Below are 17,452 nucleotides of genomic sequence, written 5' to 3'. Positions count from 1 at the left end.
GAGCCCTGGCCGGTGCAGCCGTGGGAGGCCGCCACGCCGCCACTGCCGCGTCCCCGGGGATCCTGCGAGCCCCTGGCAGAGCCCTGGCTCACCTCCGCCTTCCACGCCAGCGTTTCGACCTCGAAGTTTGCCTCGCTCGTGCAGTTTGCGGTAGCATTTTTTAAACAGTTTTGTATAAAGGCCAGTAGATGGGTGCATTTTCTGTTGTTCTTTGGTTGCCTTTTTTTTTTTTTTTAATTTAAAAACCTCTTTAAATACACCACCACCACCACCAGCAGCAGGGGAGCGGGCCGGGGGGCCGTGCGCGGCAGCGGCGGCTGGGCCGCGGGGGACCCTGTGACTCGACACGTCTCAGCCGTGCCATTATAAGCCACCACGTCCATCTTCCCCCTCGTCCCTCCCGCTGGGCTGCGGCTGAAGGCGAGCGAGCCGCCGCGGCGGGGGACAGACCGTACCACCGAGGAGGCCATTTTGCAGCCGGTGAGGGAGCGGGGGGGGAGTGAGAGGGATGGAGGGAGGGAGAGGGCGGCGGGCGCGGCCGGGCAGGACCCGGCCCCCCGCGGCAGGTAAGCGCGGCAGCACCTGGCGAGGGGGAAGGGGCGGGCTGCCCGCCCGCCGGGGCCACGCGCCTGCCCCCGGGCGGCAGCCGGTCTCGCTGGGCGACGCGGCTCGGCGGGGGCCCGGCAGGCCCCGCCGATCGCCGGGGAGCCGCGGCCCCTCGCCCCGCGGCGGGCCGGCAGGGCAGGGCTGGGCTGGGCGGGGCGCGGCCGGCAGGGGGCGCTGTCCCGCCGGGCCCGCCGCGCGGGGCAGGGGGTTCCGCAAAGGGTTAAGGAGCGGGCGGCGGAGCCTGGCCGCCCCTGCCGGGAGACCGGGGCGGGGGGGGGGGGGATAAACGGGGGGGGGGATAAAAAATAAACGCAGGCAGGCGGCCGGGGCCGCGGAGCACTCCCGCCTCTCCTTCCCCATCCCCCGCCTCCGCCGCCCGCCCGCGGGGACAGCGCGGGACGCGGAGGCCGGGGCGCAGCGGCGGGACGACAATGCAGCAGGCGGAGAAAGCAGGAGGGGCAGCGCACGGCAACATGGAGGGAGGCGCGGAGCGGGCCAGCCCCTGATGCGGCTCTTTCTCCTCCTCCTCCTCCGGGCAGCGGCTCCGGCGGCGATTCCCTCCCTGGCGGCGGCTGGCGGCGGCGGGTGGAAATGAGCAGGTCGGCGGCGCTTCTCCTCTGCCTGCTGGGCTGCAACGTGTGGAAGGCGGTGACCAAAACCTTAGGGGCGCCCGAGGCGGCTCAAGGTCGGTGCGGGAAGGGCGGCGGGACCGGCCCGCTTTGTGCGGCGGCCCCCGGGGCGGCGGGGGGCCGCATTGTGCGGGCGGCGGCAAACTTGGGGGGCCGGGCCGGGGGCTTGGCGGTGGGGGGGGGGGGGGACGACGGGACACGGGCGGCGATACGAGACCTCTCCCGGCTCCCACCGCCCGCCGGCTGCGGGGCGCAGCGGGGGCGCCGCCCGCTGCAGACACCCCCCCCAGGCCCGGGGTGGTGAAGGCAGCCCCGCGGCGGAGGCGGGTGCAAGCCCCGCGGCTGGGGAGCTTTTGTTAACAGAAGGGGCAGGGGCTGCCGCTGGCCTCATTGTGTTGCCCCCTCCCTCGCTCCCTCCTTCAGCGCCGCCGGAGCTGTTGCATTGCGTCCTTCTCCCCCGGTTCCCCCCCCTCCCCGCCGTGCCCGCTGCAGGGCCCGACGCGGCGGTGAGAGGCGGGCCGAGAGGCACCGGCGGCCGCGGGCCCTGCCCCCGGCCGTGCGGGGCCGCCCGCCTGCGGGCTCGCCCCCCGGGCTGGCGGCGCGGCTCGGCCCGCCGCCCCGGGACGTTTCCGGGCCTCGCCCGGGCCTTTTGTTCGGCGCGGTGGGCTGCCCGCCGGCCGGGCGGGGGCCTGTCACGGCGCCGGGCGGCCGCTGCGCCCCTCGGCAGCCGGGGAGAGACGCTTCACCGGCCGAGCAGGGTCGCCCTCGCCCGGGCGGGAGCAGAAGCGGCAGCGGGGCAGTGCCCGAGCTCCCCCGGGAGGCCGCGGCGGCTCCCCCGGCACCTGGGGCAGCTCCTGGGCCGGGCCAGGGTCCGGCCGGGGGCTGCTCTGCCCTGGACCTCACAGGTGCCGTGGTGAGGCGTCCCCTCGGTGGCGAGGCGCACCTGCCCTCCAGCCCTCGCCCCCTGTGGAAACTCGGCCGGGGGGAGACGCTCCCCCGTGCCCCGCTTGTCCTCGGCCTTGCGTGTGGTGGCAGGAGGGCAGCCCCTCCGTCGGCCTCCTCCTGCCAGGCTCCGACAGGGATCCTGCGCCAGCGTCGCCCCTGCCGGGACCACGGCCGCGCTAGGAAGCGGAAAACTTGTCTACCTAAGGGTACGAAACGTGCCGGGAGGAAATGGGTCCTCCCCGATGGTCAGTGTTAGCCTCGCAGCATGGCATGCGTTGTCAAGTGGCTAAATGTGTCATCTGGGATGAGAGATTGCACGCCAGCTTAGCCTTCGTGGCCATGGGTTGGCAGCGTCCTTCCTGCTGCAGTGGGGTGGAAGAACACCACACGAAGAGTATACTTATGTCCCGTTTCCTCTAAGCTTTCCCGTCTCGCGTGTTGGTAAGAATCGGTAAACGATGCTTCCCACAGGAAGGAAAACGTTAAAAGTAACCTTTTTGAACTCTTTCTTTCGTGGTTGTATTTGCAGCATACTAAGTAAGATCTAGGCGGGCCTGTGCTCTCGTACAGAGTATTCAAAAGGTATTGGTATCTTGTAGCAAAACCTACCACACTAGGCCATCTGACGTCAAATGTAATGTCAGATTCTGCCTATTTTTAAGGACAAAACAATAACAGTTCTGGAATAAGAAGTATTAAACTATAACTCAAAGGCCAGTAAACTCAGACTATACTGAGTTTATTGATAAGCGCACCAGAAAAATAGAACTGTCTTCATCCCTTGAAGCTAGCGCTTCAGATACCAAGGTAATATCAGAATCTATTGTAATTTCTGTATCATAAGGAAACTCTATTTCATATATGTGATCAAAGTGGTGAGGTATTGGCAAAATTAGTGCCTTTCAACTGCCCTGTCGATCTCATCTTCTATTGTGAAGCTCAAATCATGGTATGTGGAAATACTTGTCTCTATAGCTGTTACATCCACATAAAGCCTGATAGCTGATTATTTAAGTAATAGCAGCTATGTCAGTGAGGAAGGAATATTTCTATCTAAATAGAATGGTTTAATTTTATCTTCCGAGTAAGAACATCTGAGTTTTCATAGATAGCATCATTTTCCAAAGTCTAATTATGAGCCCAATCTTTACTCTTTGGACATGTACATTGGTAAGTGGATATGTAGAGCTAATCTCATATTGAAGTGTATTCTGCTCTCTAGTTACCAGCTACTTACCATGAGTCTTTTTTTGAAAGTTTATGTGATGCCAGCTTGTAACTTTGACTAAGTTCCTAATCATCAGGTGTGAACATCTTCTGGGGAAAAGAGTTTTCGTACCAAGCATGTTCCTTGTTTGTATACTGAGCACAGTAAGTGCTAAAAGGTTGTAAAACCTAAACCAACTGTTGTCCCCTCCTGCCCTTTTAGCACTGTGGTGATAGTTGTAGCTACAGGTGAAGGGCCATTGCAAAATTTCAGGGATGTTTGCAGATGACTGACTTTGCCCTTGTGGCTGGGAAGATACTAGTGAAAAATCAAGGGATTGGAATAAGGTGGTGGTGAGAAAGCTGGAGGATGCTATCAGGGATTAATTGCTTCAGCTGCAGTATTTACTATTGGACAGGTTACAAGAGACTAGGGTGGAGAGTCCTCCTCATGGTGGTACACATTAGAGGAGATGCAGTTAAGATTTGGGTTAACAGACCAAATAAATAGGTCTTGGGTTTGGAGCTATTTGAAGGTGGGTTTTGTAGTCAGTGTTCTGGTTAAGGAAGGGATGAGGAGCAATGCTTTGCATCGAGCATTTCTCTCTTTCACTGCTCCCAGCTGTATGTTCAGACAGTCCCAGCTTCAAATTCTGTTCGGCCAGACTGATTACATAATTTGTGAATATGGGAAGTACTGGTAATTAAGCTCTGCATTCAGCACTCTATTTAGAAAATTGGATGACTTTGGCAGGCTGTTACCTTATTTGATCCATTATGCAGATCTGTTGTGGCCTCTGAAGGTCGCAGAGGTACCCTCTAAGTTTCGGTAACTTATTTACTTTAATATGGTAAAATCCACACAGATGGGTTGTTCATTTTTGTCAGTGTTGATGCTTAGAGCCCCAGCAGTGAGGTTGTTAGAAGTCCATGAAGGTACACTTTAGGATTGGTAAGGCTTTACCTCTTTAACTTCTCTCAAACACTTAAAACCTGACAAGTGTTTCAGATGAGGACTTAAATGATGGGTTTGAAGGTTTTTTGGTGGTTTTGTTTGTTTGGTTTTTAGTTGTTCTGTCAGGTATTCCAGAACTTTAATTGGTTTGAATGCTGAAATGAATGTGTAGAAATTTTAATTTAAACACAAAAACAAACCAACCCTTAAGCTGCATTCCTATTGGGGACTGGTGATTTGTCTGAGTACAGACAAAATACGCAGTGAGTTTTCCTCATATGAGCATATCCCTTTTAAACTTAGGGAGCCTTGGCAAATAGGAACTTAAGAGTTATATGAAGAGGTAACACTAACCCAGGGAGAATGTAAGCAAGATCAGTGTAATTTGAGAAGGGGTTAAATTTCTTTGTCGCCTATAAACTTAGCTTCGCAGTAGATGAGAATGATTCGTTCATAGATGCTGGGGAGGCTCTTTTAAGAGAAATCCTAGAATATTGTGTTGTAGCGTGGAAGTCCAGTATGACTTTTGTCTGCTGCAGTGGGTTTAATTCATGTCTTCATTGGTCTTCATATTTCATTAGTCGTTCAAAACAAAGAAGTTATGAATAATAAAATAATGTGTCTTGAGACAGTGTTAATTGCCATGTGTTACCTAACACAAAGGTTAAAGCAACCTTCTCCCCCCTCTGTTTTGTCTTTTTTTTCTTTAAACCTCACACTGATACCTCTTACTGCTTGTGACTAGAATCTAGTTCATGAAATTTTTAGGGACGGCTGCTTTCTGTGCCAACTTCTGGCCAAGTGAATGGTTTCAAGTAGCAGTCCCCTCTCTACAGGAGAGGTTTCTGGTGGCAATGAAATGCAATTTTACCATATGTTTGTTAATGTAACAGAAGCCTGGGTATATGTATTTGTGTGCTGGGGAGGAAGAAGGATTGTGCTTTCAGGTTTGTTGGAAAACTTAAGAAATCTCCAATGGTTTTGGTGCATGGAGGAGCAGAAATGTCACTCTGCCTCCTGTTAGTACAAACTTCAACTTAGTTTTTTACTCTTGTCTTCTGTGGGCAATGACTAGCCAGAGTCTTGGTGCATGAAGAAAACTGAGAGGAAAATGCATGGCAAGGAAACTCAATGCATAGGTTGTGTCAGTATAGGTATGTACAGTACCTGGCAGCTTGGTGGCAGCTTTAATGGCATTTCTTAACAACCCTGCTTGAAGTTTGGCTGTTAGCAATATGGTTGGGAATGATGCTTCTTTTCCACCTATCTCAGATTACTTTAGTACAGTTGATCAATACAATTGTGTCATGTACCTTGAGCTTATAATTTAAGGAGAGTGTTATTTTTTCCAGTCAGCCAAAGACAAACTAAATAATCTCTCCAAAATACCTGCAACTTGAAATCAAAGTGTGCACTTTCAGTATTTCTGTTACCTTATACCCTGATTACCTTGTGCAAGATGCATTTGTTTGAGGATTAATTTCCCTTTACTCCAGTATATATCAGTTCTGCACTGTCAGTGTTCTGCCTCTCCCACAGGTCTCAGTGGTTTTACTACTTACCTGTCAGGGAGCACAAATAAGGGAGGCAAGAAGCCTGTATAAAGGGTTGTATTTACTAGAACAAATGACTTTATTAGTGTGTATTATATTTAGTATTATTAATATACACTAAAACATTTTGTTTTGGGAAATACCAAAGAGAACTGAGTGCTGCTTTTGTTTTAACTTCAGAAATTCCAGAAGCATTTTCCTGTAAGCTGGTTTACATTAAGTTTTCAGTTAATGTAATATCTGGCTTGTTGCGCAAGGGTAATAAGCACTATACACATCCTTTTTGCAAACACCACCTTTAGTTTGATTGGAAAGTGGAAAGATACGTATATGTTAATACAGAGTCATAAGAATGTGAACATACTGTATTTTCTTGTTGCTTTTAATAAGTGCATTGAATCTTTCACTTCAAAATATTAAGACAGAATCATGTTTGACGTAATGGCAAGTCTGAGCCCTTGAAAAGTAGTATTTAAGTATATTTCAACATAGAGCTACATTTCCATTTCATGTAGAATGCCAATTTTCTGGTTCAGATGTACCCATGTCATGTTTTTGCTAGCTTGAAGAGCAACAGATCTTGAGACGATCTGAAGGAAAAATTCATTTATGCACAGTAGAGCCTGTAAATTTGGCTCCCTCACTAGCTACTTGGGGGATTGGGTGTATTTAAACAGAACTGCTGTGGATATAAAGCATGTTTTGAATAGAAGCAGTCTCTGCAGGCAGGGTACAAAAGTCCCTGGAAATCCAACACCGAACCTACATTTTAATTGTTCCTCCTCTTAGCTTTTGCGGTTCTGTGAGCTGTCACTGCTTGTGCCGTACTGTGGAGGCATACTAGGGAGTGAAATGCTGTCTTTATCCATTATCTGTACACCTTGCACACCAGGAGGTGAAGCCTCCCTGTCACTGTGAGTAGGAACCTGCACCATGGAAAACTCTGCTATGCTGCTGTAATGGTTGTTTTTCAGGTGGGGAGGCAAGAGCACATGACAGTAGAGAGGACCCCACATAAGCCTTGCTGGACTTGTGGTGACCCTTGTAGGGGCCACCCTCAGCTTCTCTGCCTTGTGGGAGCCAGGCTTTGAGGATACACAGCGGCAACTGCAGTTAGCAGGGAGGCAATGGAGCGTGGGGGGCAAGCCAAGGGGAAGGAAGGAGCAGCATGCTTTTGGCTTGGCGACGACAAAGGAGCTGAATCCAATAAGGTGCAAAATGCTTCCAGTTTTCTTAAGTTCTAGCTGCAGAAGTGCCGAGAACTACTGTGCTGTGTGGTAGGTGTGAGTAATACAATAGCAATGTTTAACAGTAAAGGGGAGCTTACCTTGACAGTCAGTATTACTTTGAGATAAATAAGAGGCAGAGGCATAAGGTAGTCCTGCTTTGTTAAACAGAGACCTTTCTTCTTTGTGCAGTAATTAACAGAGGTGATAGCAGTGTGGGAGCTCCCTCTTGTTTTATCCCACCTTTGTGATTGTCATTACTGAAAAAATGGTGTCTTTCATCTTTTATAAGCAAGGGTGTATACTAATACAGCAACAAGTATTTTTCAAATAAGTTGTGAGACTTGCTTGATAATAAAGCAACAACAAATTAAGGTAAAAGCTGTATTTGGACTGCTGCTGGGAGGAAATCAATGTATCAGCAGTTTGTCCAGCCTTCTTGCTCTCCACCATACTGTGAACAGTTGTGCAAAGTGAAAGGTTAAGATCCAAACATCTCATCTCTCAGTCTGTACTTGATATGTGAATGTAAGACTTCTCATGCAAGGGATATGCAACTGTCATCCAGGGTAGGAGGCATCTCACCTGACTCAGGTGTCTGCAGTCTGCAAGTATCTACATCTTAGCTAGTCATCCATGGTCCTTTTACAGAGATGAAGATCTAATCTTTTCAGCTAATGGAGCCAAGTGTCATTCCTGTCACCAGGAGTAAGCACATTTGGTCAGATGAATCGTGCTGTGTGGATCTCCACTGAATAGCATGGCAGCCTAGACAATGCTGTTGTACTCCCATTTAGTCAGATGAATCCTCCCTCAGATACTGTAGCTGGAAGTTTCGTCAGCATGGTATTGCCCTCTGGCTCAGCCTTAGAGCTACTGAACAAGTACCATGTAATAAGCGATGTGAAGGAACACACACTCTTGGATTACCTGGCTGGGTTATCTTGCATTTCTCAAGACTCAAACAAGAGTTATTGTCTATTTACATTTCTAAACCATTTGTCTTTGTAGCAGTATGCTTATGAGCCTAAGTGTTTCACTCCCAAGAGTAAATAAACAAAAAGAAAGGTTCAGAAACAAGTATGGAGGCTTGCAGAGTTGTTTGGGCTTGTCTAGGTGTTTATGCCATGTTTTTAATTAGCTTTGTATTCCCAGGAGTTGATTTATTCTGGAATAAGCTGCATTGTTACTCTCACCTTTGTCTGTTTTCTCTTACTGGCATTTGTGTAGCAATGTGGTAAACCAGACTGGGGAAGTTATGCAACTGAAAACTCCTGTATGCACCAGTTCAGTCTTCACCTGGATCACTTTCCCAGTTAGATTCGTCGGGAATTACAGAAATGCTGTTGCTGGTGCAAAGGAAAGGGCTGAGGGGAGCTGATAAGGGGAAACAAGGACTTCATGGCAATGGTGTCAGTTGATGCGGGATTAAATTGTTTGTAGAACTGTAACATGAGATGTAGGGTACAATATTTAGCAAGTTAACAGTTTTAAAAGTTACTGCTCAAAGGACACAGCTATTGTCTGAAAATGTGATACCACCTCATTGCTCAAAGAAAAAGCATAAAGAATTTATTGAAAACTAATTTGCCTACAGTAGATGAAAAAACTGCATTAGAGCAGTGAATACTGGCAGATGATTTGAGACGCTTTCAGCTGCGACTGTCTCCATCCGGACAGGTTTATGTCCCTGCCTCAGATATTCCAGTTTGTACCCTGCATGGGAGTTTAAACAGAGCTTCATCCACAGTTTCAGCTCAAGCAAACTGTGAGATGTAGTTCATATGAGTTTCTCCCACTTGTAGGGTAATGGGTGGATTAGTACCCGAGTCATCTTTTCTCTGCTCTCTGGATGTCCCAAATGGCTTGAGAGGAAATGATGCACTTTGGCCCGTTTAAACGCCAAAGAAATGTGGAGGGCAGTACTGGGCGCTTAGCGTAGCATTCTGGTAGAGTAACTTTTGTCAGCTAGCTGTGAATGTACGATTTGGCATGATTAGTGCATGATGCCTGATAGTGTCTGGTCATTCCTCTCTGAACTGTCTGTCAGCCAGAGCGATTCCCACTTTCTTCCAGATAATTGCCTTGCTTTCCTTAGTTACTGCCCTTCTGCACTGATGTCTTCTAGATTATGGTGTCTGCTGAGAGTTAAGAAGTTTTCACTACTTATCGTACCCTTCCTCCTGTCCCCTGTGTTAGCCCTCATGTATTTAAAGGCTTGGAGTGCTCTCGCTGCAGACCAGCAGGTAAGTCTGCTAGGGCGTGTTCATGGCCATTTCTTGTTTCTCTTTGAGTTCGGCAAGCATTGCTAGGGAAATAAATAGGTCCAGGAGCTCTGGAGATAGGACTGATGGTCTGCAGGGGGTGAGGCAGACAAGGGTGGGAACACGCTGCTGGGCAGCAGGGTGATAAACTTGTCCAGGCGCTGCATTGTGTTTGCAGAATGGGTGGCATCAGCTCAAGATGGGAGCAACAGTTGCTCTCTGCTTCCCTCTGAATTGTGCTTCTGGCAAGTTCTGAAACCCACTGAGTAGCATGCTGACCTGGACAAATATTACAGTAGTTTAAGGAGCTACTTGTGGTAATAATGTTGACAGACACAGTGAAGCACAGCAATATACTTGCTCTTTTAGCTTTACTGCTAGTACCCAGAGCATTCTTGCAACTCAGCTTATTTCAGCATGTGTGCTGTAGTTGAGGTCCTGGCAAATAACTTAAGTTTGAGCCAGTCTCTAGGTTCATGATGTATGATTTACAGGAGCCAGGAACACAGATGTTTGAAATGAGAGCTGTATTTTCTTTGTTTTGCAGAGTGCCTGTGTGTGGGGACTGTTACTTTTTTACCTACTAGTAAAAATTTAATACGAGGAAGCTCCTTTTCTTCAAAAGTTAAAATTTCCTTTGTTCTTACAGGATAGTTATTTCCTTCTTTAATATACTGCTAGCTAAAACTTTTTAGAGGGAACTATGGCATTAAACTTACTTGATGTAAATATTGTTGTTAGCAGTTTACGTGAAAATTAAAAATACGCTTTCTTCAAGCGGTCTGAAGCAGTAGGAGCAAGAGCTTCTAATGAGATGAATTTCAAGTTTACTTATTGCTGCAAGCTATTGAGTTATGACTGCAGCAGGCTTTGGAATATTAAACTAGTAAAAACACTTTAAAAATCAGTTGCTGAAGGAAGAGAACCCGATGTACTAAAATTCTTGTTGAAAACTATTAGTTTTTCCAGACATTTGATTAGATATGGACTTCCTTCTTTATATCAGATATGAGTAGTTATCTGCTCTGTGAAACTTTACCTCAGCGAAAACTACTTGGCACTCTTTATCTATGTTCAAAATCTTGCTGTAGATCTTGTTTTATTTAGTAATTTTACCTGTGAGTATGTAGTTAGTCTTTCAGTAATGTTCTCCCCCCCCCCCCTTTTTTTTTTTTTTAAAAAGCATGGTTTACTATTGCTGCTGAAATATCTGAGTGAGCCCTCTCAGCAGATGTTGCCATTAGAAAGGGGATCGAAGCAGTGTCATGTCACAAGCTAACTTTCTGTGCAGAAAAACCCTTGGGTTTTGAGGGGTGAGGGACTAGGTAACAGACAGTAAAGCAGTTTCTGTGATGGTGTTGTAGAAAGGTAATGTTTATTCACATGTGCAAGTTAATGCATGCTTTTGAGTGAATACTCCATACTTTCATAAATTCTTCTGTGGTGAAGAAAAATCAAAAAAAGAGTGTATTTAAGCTCTCAGGACCAAACTCTTATAAATGATAGACATGTAGATTTCTTCAGAGCAGTAGAGCATCTTTGTTTACCACGGATGATTGCACATAAACAAAGATGCTTTTTAATTTCTGATGCATTCAAGTATTAAGTCTTGCATCAGGCACTCAGAATGATCAAATATCTTCCCTTACCCCTAGCCTAATTGCATGGTAGGAAATATTAGAGCTCAAATTCTTATGGCCAAACTCTCTCAGGTGTTTCTTCAGTCCAGGTATTTAATCTGCAAGCCTGTGCCTTACAAATCTGTGGTGATTTTAGCATTTCCAAGAAGGTATATATTGAATTGGAGGAAGAGCAAATGCACAGCAGTGTTTCCTGACCATGATGCTGACGTGGGGCAGAAATTTCTTTGCCTCGCTGCTACTTCATGCCATTCTGTCTACTACTGTACAGATTAATGGCTAGTAAGGATATACTCTAAATAGTCCATCATGAAAGAGCTATGGTGCATCTGGGGGCTGGCTATGAACAAATAGTATCTGACAGTATCGGGTTGCAGGACTGATCATTGCTTACATTCTGGTGTGTCTTTGCGGAGATAGTAAAGTGCAGCCTTCATTACTCCAAATCTTGTTAAAATTCAGAAGAGCTTTCAACAGTCCAAAGGCTTTGAAGGAAATGCATACGTTTGCCAAAAGGAATAGCGCAGAAGGTAAAGCCAGGAGTAAAGAGAAAGTGCAGTGATCAGGACGGCACACTGTCTAGGCCAGGGCTGGGAAGGAAACCAAGGCCACACAAGAGTCTGGTCTTAATTCATGCCATTTTTACTTTAATGATTAGGGGGCTTTTAACAAATTTACTGATACTCAGTCATGGCGGTTTCTTCTTGGACCCTTGTGAAATAATTTTCAGATTTAGTCACCCTTTTCTTGCCATTTCATGCTTTTCTTTGTCACGCTTGCATGAGTGTAAAGGGTAAAGGCAGAGAGCTGCCTGGCAGTGGGCAGCACAGTGGTGTGTCAGCAGTCTGGGCTTGCTTTCGGCCTCCTGGGAAGGCAGACAGCCCCCACCTGCTACACTGATGTTCAGATTTGAGGATATTTTTTTGTGAGTAGATGCACAGCCACTCGTCCCCAAAATGGATGGCAAGGTTGGTTTCTGAATTTATATATGTGTAATGAAAGTACGGAGAGGAAAAAAAAATGGGGGGAAAGAAAAAACATAAAGATGATCGGATGGCATATTAAAGTTCCTATATAGGAAATGAAGTTTGAATGGGTTCCAGCCACCAGTACTAAGAAGCTTCTTCCTTTTCCTTTTGTTCTTTCCCTCACCTTCCCTTCCTTATTGAGTTGAGCTTAATTTTTAACTTTATTTCAGTCTGCCAGAAGACAACGTACATTTTCAAAAGTAGTCATGTAAACAAATCTGTATTTCAAACATACTTGCAAGCTTCATGTTGCTAGTAACATCAGAATCTCATTTCATGTTCTTAAGCAGCAGCAGGATAAAACACCTCAGAGCCAACGTGCTGTTAAAAAGTCAGTACTTGTCTGTAGTTACAATGCAGAAAATACCATAAGAGGCAATTATTTTAATTCAAAGAGCAAGGCAACACAGGTGAATGTTGATTTCGGAGAAGTTCGCTGGTAACTAATTGAACTTGTAAATAATATTCTCTGTGCTCCTAGTATAATGTTTTGTTTAGCTTTTTTTAAATTTTAAACCCAGACTGATGACCCATGATTTTATGAGGTAGCCATGTATTGCATTCACTGAACCTTTTTGCCTGAGGGGGAAATAAAAATATTGTATGTTTTATACCATGTTAAACAGAATAGGGGAGAAGAAAATAACTTAATAATATGTCCATTGATCTTTCCTTGATGTGAATTATTCAGATGCTAGTGTGATGAGTTTTGTTGGGTTTTAGCAGGGGTTTTTTTTAAGCCTTGTAAAGAAGAGGGCAAATACAAACAAAACTAGGTATTATTTTGATGGTAGGTATTTTCTTCACACCTTAATTTATCTCAGTTTGTGTTAATTACCAGGTTTCTGAGACAAAAATAGTGAGTTAGTATGATTAGCTTTCCTGTATGACTCTGAAAAACTATGATTTTAGTGTTTACTGGAATCTTCCTGTCTTCTTACTTCTGCTAGAAGACTGGGATGGATACAATTGCGGGTTGGAGACCTCAGCTTTTGTGCACACGTGTGCAGATGTGCACACATGCTTGTCTTGTAAGGCCATATGGTATGAATCAAAGCTTACCTCACAGTAGTAAAACTGTAATGCATTTTCCACCATTTTCAGTTACGTGTTCATGGCATTGTATTCTGTACTTTGAACAACTTACAGTGATTTTCCTTTGTAAATGGTCATTATTCTATGAAATTAATGTGTTATCCAGGATACTTGGCTTCAATTTTGTCCTTGGATTGCTGTGGCTATTTCAATAACACCAGAAGTTGTGTCTTCTTTTCTGCTCACTTGCTTTGTTCAAAGCAGCTTTGGCTTGCAAACGTATACAGATGTGTTTGTTCTTTCTGGTTTGTGGCAATAGATTTGAAGTAAACCCTTGCTAGCAGATAGAAGGCATGTGAATTAATTGAGTGAATGAGTAAGTGTACTTCCTTGTTTAAGATTTTTAAACAATCTGTTGAGGCCTCTAATTGAGCGTCACAGGCTTCTGGTCTTTTTTTCCTGCAGTTTTCATGGTATTTGCATACTATTATCAGGTGTTCTTACGAATTTCCAACTTTCTCAGGAAACGTGGATTTTAATATTAGACTTTTAAATCTTACATAAACCTGTACCGCTTAGAAATTTTTTCTCTCATGCTAATAGACTAAAGGCTGAATTGTCTTGAGCTATGATAGTGCCTTCAATGCCATTAAAAATTATCCTTTCTAAAACCACAAATATTCTTAGCATTAAAATGGAGAGCTGACCTACTTCATATCTTTTTATCTGTATTAAGATAAGTAGGGTTCCAGAGGTAGTTAAGACACCCTAAAATATGAATAGATGTTGAATCAGATGTATATACCCAGAACTGGTGAATTCCATATATTTCTATTTCTTTTTCCCAACTCAGTGGTGCTTTGTGCTAGAGCCTATGTGATTCTGTATTGATGCTTTGGGACCAAAGAAAACAAAATAATACCATACGTCCAAGATGATATTACCCTGATGTAAGGTAAGACATTCAATTAAAGTCACAATACCTTGTAACAAGAGAATGGGAACTTCATGGATATTTTTAATACAGGTAAAAGTGACAGAATAATTTCTTACTCTGCAAGTTATGTTAGTGAAAATCAATAATAGTAGGTTCTTTTCTTTGGTACCAAGAGTAGGTTCTTAGTTTCTAACTACTCCTATACTCTTAGTATACCTGTTGGGAACTGATATGTTGTCGTGTATCAGAAATATAAAGTATCAAACAAAATCATGAATATTTAATGTAATGTGTCTTCTACATTTATCTTTTTGTACGGTTTGTAAACATTCTGATCCTTCTCTTCTGAATATGTCTGGTGGCTGAACCTTCTGCCACACTTGCCATTTTTGACAAGAGGACTTCTGTTGCCAGCAGCTGTGGTATAGAAATTGGCCTTGGTGGAGTGGCCGCTAACTTCTTCACACAGTCATGACCACCTTGACTTTCAGAGGAGGTGAACATCTGTCCTCAGCGTGCTCCCACAGTTCTCTTAGAGCAAGGAGCATACTCAGGCCAGAGTATGAAGGGGATGAATAGTTCATCAGGGAGTTGTGCTAAGACTTACTTAGTTGTTTCCCGATTCTTGTTTCTGGAGGCTGTCCATCCTCGTGGTGATTCTGGAGACATTTTATGCTTTGTCACATTCACTTGAACTTGCCTCTGACATTTCCAACTGTGCATTATAAAAGTTGTATTACCTGGATGTTTACTCATGAGTTAGTTGTCCCTGACAACTTGGCAATGTTTCAACCTGTCCTTCCAGTTGCTTGAAATACAGCTGTGTTTCAGCTTCTGGAATACTTTCCTCCATGTGTCTTTTTCTTCTCCCAGATTCTTAATCCCTATCAGAAGAGATTGAGAAGGATTTGGTTGCTCGGTGGTTCCTGTAGTGAGAGGTGCTGAATGTGTAGGTGGTATAAGGCATTTTGCTGGCCTTTACTAGCACACAGGGATGTGCATAGATGGGGCTGTAGCTAGAACAGTGTGTTTCTGCATGTTTTTCCTACTTGAGGGAAGCATGGTTAGCTTGGCGGCCATGGCAGTATCTCATGGCTGCTAACAGTTGTGGTTTTGGTCAGTCCTTTTTATTCTTTTTGACACATTGCAGCCAGACTTAGAAAGGTCTGTCGTGTTGGCTTTCTGCCAGCTGAGGATCCTAGACTCCAGCTTCTTCGGTGTGAGCTCATGTGGCAGAACATACAGCAGTGAGCAGGCTCTCCTCTTCCTCACACTTATCCCAGCCCCACTGCTGCTTCTTTTTGAGGAACTCTGTATCCAGGTTGTATGGATCTGTGCAATAATTAAAATAAAAGGATGATTCTTACAAACATTTTTTGAACTCATTGGGGGAAATGAAGAAACAAAATCATCTTATTGGCTTCCATTCAGAAGAACAGTGGCTGCTGTGCAGTTGTTTTTGCCTTGCTGTGTGAGCTTGGAACAAATGTCTCATTGTTTTGCTCTTGGTGCTTGCAGGAGGCAGATGCTGGGCTTGCACTGTGTACCACCACTGTAATTTCTTGCTTTGCTATTATATATCTGTAAATAGCAGTAGTGCATGAGGGCCTCAGCTTGTGGTTGGGGTTCTGCTGGGCTGTAACCTGTCAAGTTGTTGCATTTTTTTCCTTTTTCTGTTGCCAGGAAGCTAAACAGCAGAAGTTCTGCTTTGTGACCCCTTCTAATGCTGTAAGCTGTGCAGTAGGAAAAGGCAAATAAGGTAGAAACAGAGGAAAAAAGTTCATATGAAAACACAAGTAGTTGGAAGAAGTAAACAAAATAGAAGAGCATACATGAAAGGTACCCATCTGTGTCTTAATGGCTGTGGCTGCTTGCTCTAAACGGGTAAGAGAAGAATGTGACCACCCTTACTTGCCAAAGGCTGACATGCTCAGGACTGCTTCAGAGCTACTATCCAGCAATACTGAGTAGGAGCCAGCGGGTAGTTTACTGTTCATTAGTTCTTGCTGACAGCTTGGGATTGATGGAAGTGGATGCTGTTAGAGGAAGTAAATTTAGTGCAAGGTTATGAAATGATGGGATAGCAGTTTATCTGTCTTTAAATGTTAGTTTCTCTATCTGCATTGGGTTTCTCTGCTTTAGGGAGGTTTGTATTGCCTAGATATAGGGGCTTGATGTAGCAATACGTGACGTTTGTATGATGGAATAGCCTTTCTCCATAGGTGCAGAAAAGAGGAGCTTATTGTAAAAAGGGCATTTATTTGAAGAATTATAAACATAAGCATTTCTTTTTCTTACTCAATTGTGCAAAAGCTTCTGTCTTGGATATTCTCTTCAAAGACAGTCTCTGATTGCTGTGTGGCACTTCCCCTTCAGATCTTGCAATGCTGACCTCATGTCTGATCTGATTTCACTGTGGCTGGGTTTTAGTGCTATACGTTGGTCTTTACTTTCTGAGCACCTTCAACAAGAAACTGGTGTGTTGTGTGCTTGAATACCACCTCAAACTGCTCCTTTTTAATAAGAGTGCTCAAGGTTTTATGCTCTTGTTTGTCCCTTTCACTGTAGAGTGCCATTTGGCTCTGTCCTTGTCCCTCCTCTCTGCATATCTTCCCCCTCTAAGAAATCATACTGCTCTCCTCGGCCTTACCCGTCACATCTATATAGGTCATATCTGATTCTACATACTCTTAATTTTGATTTCTCTGTCTGTTTGGTCTCAGTCAGCTCCTGGCTACACCATAATTTATTACAAGTGACAGATTTGGAGGAGAAGGTCCTCTGCTGTATTGTATCTCTGATTATTGTACTGATGGCAGAAGATCATGCTGTGACATTCCTCTGCATGGGTGTTTTAAAAAAGTTCCAGGGTGGAGGAACTGACATGCTCTGCAAATTTTAAAACCCAAAGGAGTTTAAAGTAACAGATGCCAAACAGCTTTAACTCTTAACTTTCTGTCTTGGTTTATATTATGAGTGAGGAATAAAGTGAGTATTTTTTTATGAAAAAAAATAAATTCAGACTGCACTGTGAACTGATGAGAATCAGATGCTAACTTTTTATTGTGTGATTCTTTAAAGAGTTAAAACATGATAGCAAGGGTGTTAATCTAGCAAATGTCTTCTGTTCATGTTTTAAACCCAGCATGAACAGAGATGGATGTTTTTATTAAAAAGACAGATATTTAATTCCAAGAAATATACAGGTCTTATGCCAGAACAAATGCAATTTGTGATTTCTGGTTAATTTTTTATTATTATTATTTAGAATTATTTCCTCAGGGGCCATCTGCAGTCTTTGGAGCACTCTGTAACTTTCGGTAATAGCCTCAAGATTTTGTGTATTACATAAACTTCAGATTTCCTTGCTAGTACTCTGTGTTTGTTTGACTTTCTGAAAGCCATTAGAGGCACCAGCAATTGCCTGT

General features: G+C 44.9%; 1 protein-coding gene across 4 annotated transcripts in view; it reads left to right on the top strand.

Moving 5' to 3' along the window:
- Positions 1 to 352: 352 nt before the first annotated feature.
- Positions 353 to 17,452, top strand: part of FAM171A1 (family with sequence similarity 171 member A1) — a 91,901-nt gene continuing 74,801 nt past the window's right edge. For 3 of the 4 annotated variants that reach the window (XM_069775867.1, XM_069775859.1, XM_069775839.1), the window contains exon 1: positions 902 to 1,291. In XM_069775867.1, the coding sequence (XP_069631968.1) occupies positions 1,198 to 1,291 (94 nt within the window). In that variant the 5' untranslated portion in view covers positions 902 to 1,197. Of the gene's footprint in view, positions 481 to 901; positions 1,292 to 17,452 lie in introns of those variants that run through there. The other variant, XM_069775850.1, reaches the window with a different exon arrangement.

This window comes from Haliaeetus albicilla, chromosome 2 (assembly GCF_947461875.1).
Source record: "Haliaeetus albicilla chromosome 2, bHalAlb1.1, whole genome shotgun sequence".
NCBI classification, from domain to species: domain Eukaryota; kingdom Metazoa; phylum Chordata; class Aves; order Accipitriformes; family Accipitridae; genus Haliaeetus; species Haliaeetus albicilla.
The sequence above is the reverse complement of the archived record's forward strand: the minus strand, read 5'-3'. Positions and strand labels throughout refer to the sequence as shown.